The sequence below is a fragment of the Stegastes partitus genome, unplaced genomic scaffold, assembly GCF_000690725.1.
Source record: "Stegastes partitus isolate 25-593 unplaced genomic scaffold, Stegastes_partitus-1.0.2 Scaffold4, whole genome shotgun sequence".
In the NCBI taxonomy this organism is placed as follows: Eukaryota; Metazoa; Chordata; class Actinopteri; family Pomacentridae; genus Stegastes; species Stegastes partitus.
This window is the reverse complement of record NW_007577735.1, coordinates 199251-209479: the sequence shown is the minus strand read 5'-3', so window position 1 is coordinate 209479 and position 10229 is coordinate 199251. Positions and strand designations below refer to the sequence as shown.

Here is a 10229-nt window from a genome sequence, read left to right as displayed (position 1 = left end):
AAAAAAAAGCGACATCAGTTGTAGTGCTACGCATTTAATAGAATTGTAATCATGATCACAATGTTGGCTTCTCACAATTAAATTAACATAATCATCTGCGGCATTGAGGCTTAAAATGCTCTGCTCATAGCCAACAGCCCAACTGCTTGGTTTCAGTTTGGGGAACACCGATATTAGAATGTCTTGTTTAACTCCTTTCAAAGTCTGTGTTGTGTGCGCTGCAGTCTCTAAGTAAGAAGAATAGATGCTTCTCTGTGCACAGCTCCCCAGATAGCACCTACCACAGTCTTTATATGAGGCCTTTAGACAACATTAGTAAATTTTAAACTATCAATGAGGAGATGTTCAGCAAGAGAGGCGTTGTAGACACTATTTTATTTATATGTTGGCTCTGACTCTGAATTCGAGTGAAGAAGCAGCTTATTTTAGTTCTTGTTTTAATGTACATTTGTTTATTAGCAGGAATGTAGACATTATTCAGCCCAGCTTAGTTCTATGGAAATATTTTGCTACAGAAAAGATGACTTTAACCAAAAACGGGTGTTCTGTCTGTAGTGTCATGCAATTCTTTCCACTTTACGAGGCAACATGACTTATTTGGTTTACCATGAAGCTCTATATGAGGAGTGCAAAGCCAGCTCTGAATGGCATCAAAAGCAAAAGGAAAACTACTTCAGATGCCTTTGTCTGTGTTACACCATATGACAATGGTTTCAAACAATTTGCACTCAAAAAATGGTTTTGCAGTAAAAACTTAATTTTTTCAATTTCTATGCCGATGCATTGCCCTAACAAATGACCCCAATCATTCCAGTTCGATTAATTCTTCCCAAAGAGTTATTCAAGTTATCTGATGAAAATTCCTTTATTTTTTGGTATTGCAGAAAAACTAAATGTCATTTTTTCTCCAACACCATACAGCCCTAGAGCCCTGGGCACATTTTAAAGTTAAGTCATAACCCTTTTTTAAAAACATACCAGTCACGTAGTTTTGTAATAACTTTACTGTAACATTGTTTTTATCGGTTTGCTTTTGCTGTTCTGTATGTGGTTCTGCTGTAGTGTACTACACTTGTCTCCATATGAATAAATAACAGGTAGAAAAAAACAAGCCCTACATACGCACTGTGTAGTATTTGCATATTACCTCATTAACGTTGATCTTTGATTTAGCTGAAGTCTCTAAAAAGGCACAGTTGTTCCATTGACGGGCCAGGTTCTGACCCTGCTCCTTGCCGACCACACGCTCATCCTCCAAGTCACACTTGTTGCCCACCAGGATCATGGGAACCTGATTGATTATATAGACAGATATACAATTTATGGTCACATGGGAAAAGTTTCTAGCAAAATTATAATGTACAGTCACGCAAGTACTTAGATCATAGCACTATTTATGAAGGAAGAAAAAACTGATAACGGACTAGCAGTACTATTCCGCAATAAAAAGGCAGTCTTAAAAGCAAAAAACAGCTATAGTCAAACCGGTGACTCCGTAAAATGGGAGGTAATAAAAATAGACAGATAAAGTAGATAATGAGAACAGATGAGTGGAAATGTCAAACATTCAAGTTGTTCAAAACAAAAGAAGGGTTTCCGAGCAACAGTATCGATGAGATCAACGTGAAAAGTTCCTAAAACTGCACAAATCACAAAAATGATGACAGGAAATTAAGATCTGGTCAGAGTTGTGGATTTTATGAAGGCGTGGATAGTTTTGCACAGAAACTTAGTAGTGATTCATTACCAAGTCTTTAAGGCTGCTTAATGAATACTGCTGTTTTTCAGGATGTGTTTCAGCAGGGGAATCTGTGACAGATAAAACAGGACTGCTGGCTTTTGAGGCAAACTGCGTGATGTTACGCTTGTGACTGTTCAAAGAATAAACATGTTCAGAGTCAAGCTTCTGGATTCCTGTGTGGCCGATCAATGATCCTGATTATTAAACCCTGCACTCCAGTAGTTTGTGTCAATACTGAATCCCATATTAGTGTTAACTGCTTGTTTACATTGCCGTTTCTACTTTAACATATATAGTAATCTTTTGCTGGAAGTATGTTTTGCCAGAAAAGCAGGAATTTCATACATGCTAACGTGAAGAAATATAATAACCAGAATGAGCCCGTTTTCTTAATTTGAGACAGATTTTTTTAAAGTAATGTGTTTGAGGGGGCTTATTTTAACCCCTGCTGATGACACGGGTCATTTCTCCCTACCTGTGGAGCTAACTCTGTGTACTGCCTCATTTGTTGTCATCACTACTGCTTGCTGCCGCTTGTTACTTGAATTTATATTTCATGTTAGCTGACAAAACAGACAGAAAAAAGAACTATGCACTGCAAAATGAGTGTCCCATATAATTTCATATTTAACATTTATCTTATGTCTTTCCTGCAAGTGAAACTTGGAAATAAAAGCAATCATGACAATGTGGAAACTGGTTTTCTAACCTCAAGTTGCATGTACATGACACCTTACTTCGTAAAGCACTGATTGTAAATAAATCAACATAACGTCTACAACACCCTTTGCTGGGTAAAGATCTCATGTACAGTTGATTCGGGAGCAAAAATGTTAAGCGAGACCTTAAAATAAGACACACAGAGCTGTCAAGCAACCTGCAATGAATAAATAAAGCCTGTGCTCAGCATGCTGCATATCCCCTCTCTAAATCAAGAGATGAAGTGGCAAAGACTGAAAGTGGCAGAGAGCACCTAACAACAGCTCTGACATTTCCAAGCTGTCACAAAGTTCCTGCCCCCCTTCGCTCTGCCCTCTCTCCCACAGCGCTGGCTCTAATGAGGGAGTGATGAGCTTGAGAGGTGACCCAGGCAGATTATACAGAGAAACACCACGAGTTCTTACTGAACACCAACTCTCTGCAGACTGAGGAGCTCTGTCACAGAATCATAAGAGCAAGTGTTATTAAAAAAAAAAAAAAAAAAGAAGAAGAAGAAGCCATTTATAGGCTGTCTTATTACTCAGACATACAGTATAATCTGCCAGTATACTGTACTGTCACTGTGCATTGAAAACATGGATCTCCAAATCTGTTGATAGTGAATGATATTAAATAAAGGATCAGGTGCTCCTTATTGCATTTTTATAATTATATTTTTTTCATGTGCATGTTTGAAGATGTGCGCTTGTTTCCCTTTCACATGTGCACAAATCAGGAAAGAAAAAGCTTTTTATATTTAAATATTTTTTGATTTCTTTACTTCTACCTGACAGTAATCTTCAGTTTATACGAAAATCGAGACATTTCGGGACTTTATCTTGGACTTCAGAAAATACTGATACATATTTTCCTGTATTTTTTGACATTTTATAGACCAAACAGCTAATTGATTAACTGAGATGATAATCAACATATTAATCGACAATTAAAATAAATTGTTACATGCATGAGAAAAAATTTAAATGATAACATATCCAGAGAGTGTTACACTCACATCCTCGGTGTCCTTTACTCGCAGGATCTGTTCCCGGAGGTCCTGTAGGTCATTAAATGTTGACTGAGCTGTAATGGAGTACACCAAAGCAAAGCCTTGGCCATTCTTCATGTACAGGTCCCTCATGGCCGTGAACTGTTCCTACAGAACGATAACAGAGAGGAGAGGACATCAGCAGCCTGTTTGTATTCACTCAAAAACACCCCTTCATTCAATACCTGTGGTTTACTTACTGTTCCAGCTGTGTCCAGGATCTCAAGCATACATTGCTGTCCATCAACCTCAACTTGCTGTTTGAGAAAAATATTTTCAGAAAAATGATGAAGGCATTCATATAACCAATCACTGATTTTCTTTGACAATGTTCAGAGTCACATGAAGTGTTTAAAATGTGTTTCTGATCATACCTTTCTGTAGGAGTCTTCTATTGTGGGGTCATACTTCTCCACAAAAATGCCTTGCACAAACTGGACTGTCTGGAATAGACAAAAGAAAGAAAGAGAACATCAATACAACGTATCTTTTTTTTACTCAAAAACTAATACTTGTCAGTTACCATGTATGCAAAGCTTGCCAAACTAAAAAGATACTTATTTCCTCCAAAAATATACGCTAAAACAAAAATACCCCTAAGTGTACGTTTGAATATTACGATTAATTATCTACTTTTATCGGTGACTTGAGCCACTTTAATTTCCTAACATTTTATTAAAGTTGACACTTGAACTCATTCACAATTTTATGCAACAGTTATATGATTTCTTTATTGCATGTTCTACAGTAATTGTCCTTTTAGCGTCACAATGAATCCTTGATGAAGATGAGAATTGGTTACACAGGCATGGACGATTGCTGCTGAAATTTACTGTGCTAAAGAGAGGTGTTTAATATTTTATCTACTTTGGTATAAAATATAAGAAACATCTCTTGGTTAGGGCTGCCGTCATTAGTCGTCATAATCAAGGATGTCAATGCTAAAAAAGCGGCAACATCAATATTTTCAACTGACGCACGTTTTAAAATTTTTTCTATGTTTTAGCTCATCGTAACAAAGGCTTTTCCTTTGCATCACTATATGATCGCTGCGCCACAACGTTTTCGATCAGGTTCACTGAGTGCTACAGTTTGAGGAAACGGTTGCTGCAGCAGAAAAGACAAAACCGCCATAAATGTTGTCTATTAATTAGTAGGAAGAGCTTTTTAATAACTTTTCTCATATCTGCTGATACAACCATAAAGCTTAAAATGCTACACTAAAATGAAATGGGCATTTTGATATTTTGGAGGAAATCTAATCTTTTAATTAACTTAATTAAATTGACGAATCAGAAAATTCATCAAACTGATGGACAATTTGTCTTGAGTGGCACCTTTCAGTACATTACTAAAAAATTCAACAGCTTCACAACTTTCATCCATAAAAGGTTTACATCAACACTTCTCAAAAAATATTTAAAGCAAAAACGAATTATTAATATCTACATAGAGTTACTGCAGGTCTGTTGTATTAGATCAAATTCATTTTAGCTGGGTGTATATAATAAACTTGTAGCTCTGTGTGTGTGTAATGTAAAATACTCCATATATCACACCAATAACCAATTATCTCTACATAAAATTGTAATAAATACATTCACTCAGTTTTCAGCCCCTGACAGCAGCCATCACTCACCAGTGCAGATTTTCCCACGCCTCCTGATCCCAGCACCACTAGCTTGTACTCACGCATGGTGGGCAACTTCACTGGACAGCACAAGAGTCTGTGAAAGAACAAAGGAATGATGAGAAAGTGAGACAGAGGTCCATTGTGTTATTTTTAGCTCCAGAAAAACTAACAAACTTCAACTTTTTCCAATTAGTGGAAAATTTGGAAGATTTATTTCAACAACTTGGATGGAATTACCTCATCCATAGTTTACATACTGAATCAATATTTCACTGGAGGTGCTGACATGAACAACTCCAACAGAGCTTTTTTGTTTGTTTTTTGCTGTGGCAGATCAAAATCAGACGCTCAAGATCGTAAGTAGTGAATCTACTGACTGAGCTGATGTCAGTGTGAACACCCTGTCAGTACAGTAACTACAACAATGAAGAGTCACTGTTGACTTCAGTGGATTGAAACCTCATTCCTCTGCCAAAAAATGAGCTCTCTTCCCCACCCACTACCAAGGGACTTCAGTTGTCATGATGATATGGGCGTCACCTCTTTTAAAAAAAAAAAAAGAAAAAGAAAAAGAAAAAAGAAAATCAGAGAGCTGTAGAAAATCAAAGCCTGGTTCCTTAACCTCCAGAATTCAGACCAATGCTTCACCTGGTAGTAACACTGGACAATGAAGTGCATCTACAACATGAACATGCAAAATCTGACCCAAAACATGCAGTGTAGAGCCATGGACTACAGACTGAAACAGATCCTGAAAACGGCAGTGCAGTCTGTAGGTAAGAGCTCTAGTGCCACAAATAACTATCTCATTACAATACAGAGAAAAAAGGCAACGGAGAATGACCTATCATCAACTCCATCAGCCTGACACACTTTAGACAGCGTACATGGCCTAGAAAATATTGGCAGTGAGAGAAACTGTCACAGGCATGAAAATGTTGAGGATGATGACAGGATTTTTGCTCTGTGATGAGTTTGTGATCATCTAAAGAAAGATTTAGGAATCACCAAGTAAATAATTTCCTCTGTTCTTTGAGAGATTTGACTGAATGTGGATGAGAAATTTCATTTTAATTGAAGTATAGTGATAATAAGCCAGTACACACAACAACAAATAATGGCACGCTCAAAAGCACATGTAGTTAAAGTAGTGCTATTCAAAAAGTAGAAGCGTGTTTTAAATGCTGTTCTGAAATGCAAATGTGATGTTCATTTGATGTATAAATGTCAAAGTGGGGGTGATGCACAGTAAAATCTCATTTAAGAACCTCTTTGAATCTACTAATTATACTAGGTCTATGGGACCTTTGTCAAATGTTGAGGCAAACAATACAAAAACCACTCTGTCACACTCGACCGGCATTTGCAATTCTAACTACGACGTATGAAGCACCACCAGAAACCCACAGTGTGAGCCAGGCATACGAGGCACTCTACAAAGAGCCATTGTAATGACCCTCCTCTACTCAAGTACACAATACAAACAGAAAATAGAGATCAGAGGGTGCATGCACGACCACTGCACTGAAATCATTACTGGGGCGAGGGGGTGCACCAAGAGGTGACGTTGATGCAGTTGTTCGCCTAAAAATTAACGTAAAGGCACATCACATTTATAATATGAATTTATGTGGGTGTCACAAAACTTCCTTCAAAGCCTTGACATCAGATAAGAGACCTAAGCCTTCTCCTGATTAGATACGAGCTTGCACTCAAACAGTGGAAGTATAAAGCAATCGAGCCGACAACCTTCACCAATCCTACTCATGAATTTTTGCTAAATTATGTAATGTGAGGGCCTCCTTGTTGATGCTAACAGCGAATGAATGCTTTAATTCACAATTATGATCAAGAGGTAACTATATAATTCCATCTGCAAGTGAACAAAGACGTTCACAGAATTGCTCTTTGCACAAAGCCTGCACAGTGAAAGAAGAAACACATAAATCCTGAGGAAAACAGTTTAACCTACTGTGTACACGGCTGCTGCAGATGACAACTCCCTCTACATCTGGGGAGGGGGGGCCGACAGATCCTCAGGTACACTGATGTCAGCAGGAAGGTGTTGAGGGTTGGTTGGGAGCCAGAAAGCTAGGCTACACCAAACTGTTCAGACATGAAATTGGCCCAACATTAAACCAATGACACATTCACATCAGCACTGCATGACTGGTCTACATAATCAGTTACAAACATTTACACTTTGCTTCTTTGTTTACAAAGACTTACACCTCATGGGGAAAAAAATAAAAAACATTTTGTCACAGGGGAATTATACACCAGACGCACTGAACAGGCAATGAAACGGTTTATTAAAATCATCTGCTGAGCTCTGTGTGCAATCACAAGGTGTGTTGCTGACACTTTTGAGGGATTATTTTTTATTGCCAATTTAAGCAGCGGTGAGCTGTCAGGTTACATAATAAAACTTACCATAGTCCTTTAAAAAAAAAAAAAAAAAAAACCTGTTGCTGAGCTACACACACAAACAATAAGAACATGTTCCTCTGAACAATCAGTCGCAAAGTACATTGTTTTTAGCCCGGTAAGGCTAACCAGGCGACTCAGAGTACTCTCCGGTTCAATTCAACACAGAAATCCTTGTATCGTGTGTCAGAGCCAGAAGGGGGCAAATGGATTTAACTTTGCTGAAAAGCACAAACACATACTCCCGGTTAACGTCCTTTAATAAAAACTTTTTAAGAAGTCTACCGTGTCTAACTTTAAACATTGAACAAGTAATGCACTGCCGTCATTTCATGCGATAAATAACGATGAATTTGTTTTCGTGACAACTTGTAACGTAGTTAGTTTCGAAAGGAAGGGTGTGGCTATTAGTTTCCCAATGCACTAGACTGACTGTAACACCGTTTAAAATAACCACTCGAAGTCGGTATTATTACCGGGTCAATAGAAATAAAATGTGAATTTAAAGCCCACTTTGACGGTTTAGGCGACCCTAAAAAGTAGCTTGATTAGCAGCAAAGCTTGACAACTCAAATGTTAGCATTCAGCTAGCACATTTCGTTAAACGCTAGCTAACGTTCCTGGGTGGTAGCCTGGAAAAGATACGGCGAGCTGTGCGGAACAAACACCGCGTTAACTGACGCCAGCTTGGCCGAGAAAACACAACCGAACTCACACTTCATCGTCAGCTCTAATTTACCAAACATTAAACTCCATTTTAAGTTGTCCAGCGGTTAACACAACTGTTTAGCTAACACCGGGGGCTAATAAGTTAGCTAGCCAGTTAGCGCTGGGCTGAACTCTCAAATCTCGTTTTGTTTTTCGCGGAAGCTTTAAGACTCCAGTTGGCTTTAAGTTAGCGTGTGGACAAGCTACTACACATGAGAAGACGAGTCAGATACAGGCGGACATTAAATCACCTGAGCAGCGAACAATGTTTGTAGCGACAACTCGTTAGTTAGTCATTAGCTGACGTTAGCTACTCAACCCAGTCACATAAGTTAGCTTGGAAGCTAAGCTATTTTACCCACAGCAATGATTTCACCACAGCGGAGCCAGAAGTAATTTTAGTGTCCCAGCGGGGGCAAACAAATACTTACGGACTAATCACTGAACTAATGAAGAAACACGCTGGATAATTAGCTACCAAATTACTAATTTTGGTCAGGGGTGAAAGCTTCACAGGACACTTACCGTGTTCCGCTATGTGTGCGCTAAACGAGCCTGTGGATGTGCGGAAGGGTCGGACAGCAGCGGGTGATTGGAGCAGCAGCAGCCTATCACAGAGATCCAGGTTAGGCTGCAATTAAAACCTCCTCACTTCAAACACGCCGCTTTATTCTCCTCATCACCAGGGAGGAGGAGCGCTGACAGCCTCTACTCGAGTAGAAGTACTCATACCACACAGACTGTGAAAATACTCAATTACAAGTGGAACTCTTGCATTTTAAAGGTGTCAAAGTGTGTAAGTAGAAAAATGTGTTTAAAGCAAAGGCACAGTGAGGGGCTCAACCCAACCCAGAAATCTTAAGATTTTAACCTCATAGTTGCAACATTTTCGAATTATTCCAGGGTGAAATGGATATAAAATGTGAGACAGTGTGCTCAAGGGAAAGTAATGTTATCCTGCTTTCTTTTTCTGCTTAACATGCTGGCAGATCTTAACCTGAACACATGTGCAACGCCCTCCAGCACCATCATTTAAACATCAAATCAAGGAATGTCTTTTGGAAGAATGGTCTTCATCACTCCAGTGAGAGAGCATGAAAGCTGTTCTGGTGGCACCTTACTGAGGCATTTTATATTGGTTTTCCGCTTATTTCATCTGTATGTTTAATACTGCAGCAACTGCGGTATTTTTACATTTGTAAAAGAGGCTGTCATATATTTAAAATGCTGGTGTCACCAGGCCACTGGTTGGTGTTTCTCAGAGCAAAAGTTGTGAGGAGTAGTAATCTCCATAGTGAGGTGCTGACATATTTAGTATGTTATAATGCTACAAACACTGATGTGAGAAGTGTTTTTAACAGGCCCATGTACTGCACTGATATCTGTTCACAAGTTGATGATGTAGCTTATTTCCAGTTTGTAATATTAAACAGCCATCAAGACTAACTGCTTGTTAAAGCAGCACTGTTACAAGGTCGACTCACAACTTAAAGGTCCCATATTGTGCACATTTTCAGCAAATTAACAAAAATCTCACACGTCTCCATGGTGTGTTTTTTACTTTTTCATTCTTTTTTTTTTCTTTTTTTTTTTTTACTGAAACTAAAACAAAGACGGCTAATTTCACCATGACTATATTCTAAAAATAAATAAATAAATAAATGATAATAATAATTAAAAGGTCACAACAAAAGAACAAACAAACTAAAATAATAATAACAAATAAGTCAATAAATAAAACATTATGGGAAAGGAACATATTCCTCCTGGTTTCAGGGCTGTTTTAAACAGGCTGTTTTACTCAGTGTGCCTCTGTGATTGACAGCTGGAGCTGGACAACTATTAGAGGTCAGTTGTGCTGGGGCTTCATATCCTAATAGCTTTTATTCACACGTCAAGTTTCTGACAACCACAAAACACTATATGAGACCGTCACTGTCACAGTGAGTGCTGGATAGCTCAAACTGTAACTG

At 38.4% G+C, this 10229-nt stretch overlaps 1 protein-coding gene across 1 annotated transcript in view; it reads right to left on the bottom strand.

Annotated features, from left to right (window-relative positions):
* The window catches only part of rap1aa (RAP1A, member of RAS oncogene family a), a 12467-nt gene extending 3596 nt beyond the window's left edge, over positions 1-8871 (bottom strand). Inside the window, exons 1-7 of the mRNA XM_008277809.1 lie at positions 8782-8871; positions 7094-7227; positions 5128-5215; positions 3863-3931; positions 3689-3745; positions 3456-3596; positions 1148-1291 (exon numbers count right to left, since the gene is read on the bottom strand). Coding sequence (XP_008276031.1) covers positions 1148-1291; positions 3456-3596; positions 3689-3745; positions 3863-3931; positions 5128-5184 — 468 coding nt within the window. The 5' untranslated portion in view covers positions 5185-5215; positions 7094-7227; positions 8782-8871. The remainder of the gene's footprint in view (positions 1-1147; positions 1292-3455; positions 3597-3688; positions 3746-3862; positions 3932-5127; positions 5216-7093; positions 7228-8781) is intronic.
* Positions 8872-10229: the final 1358 nt, after the last annotated feature.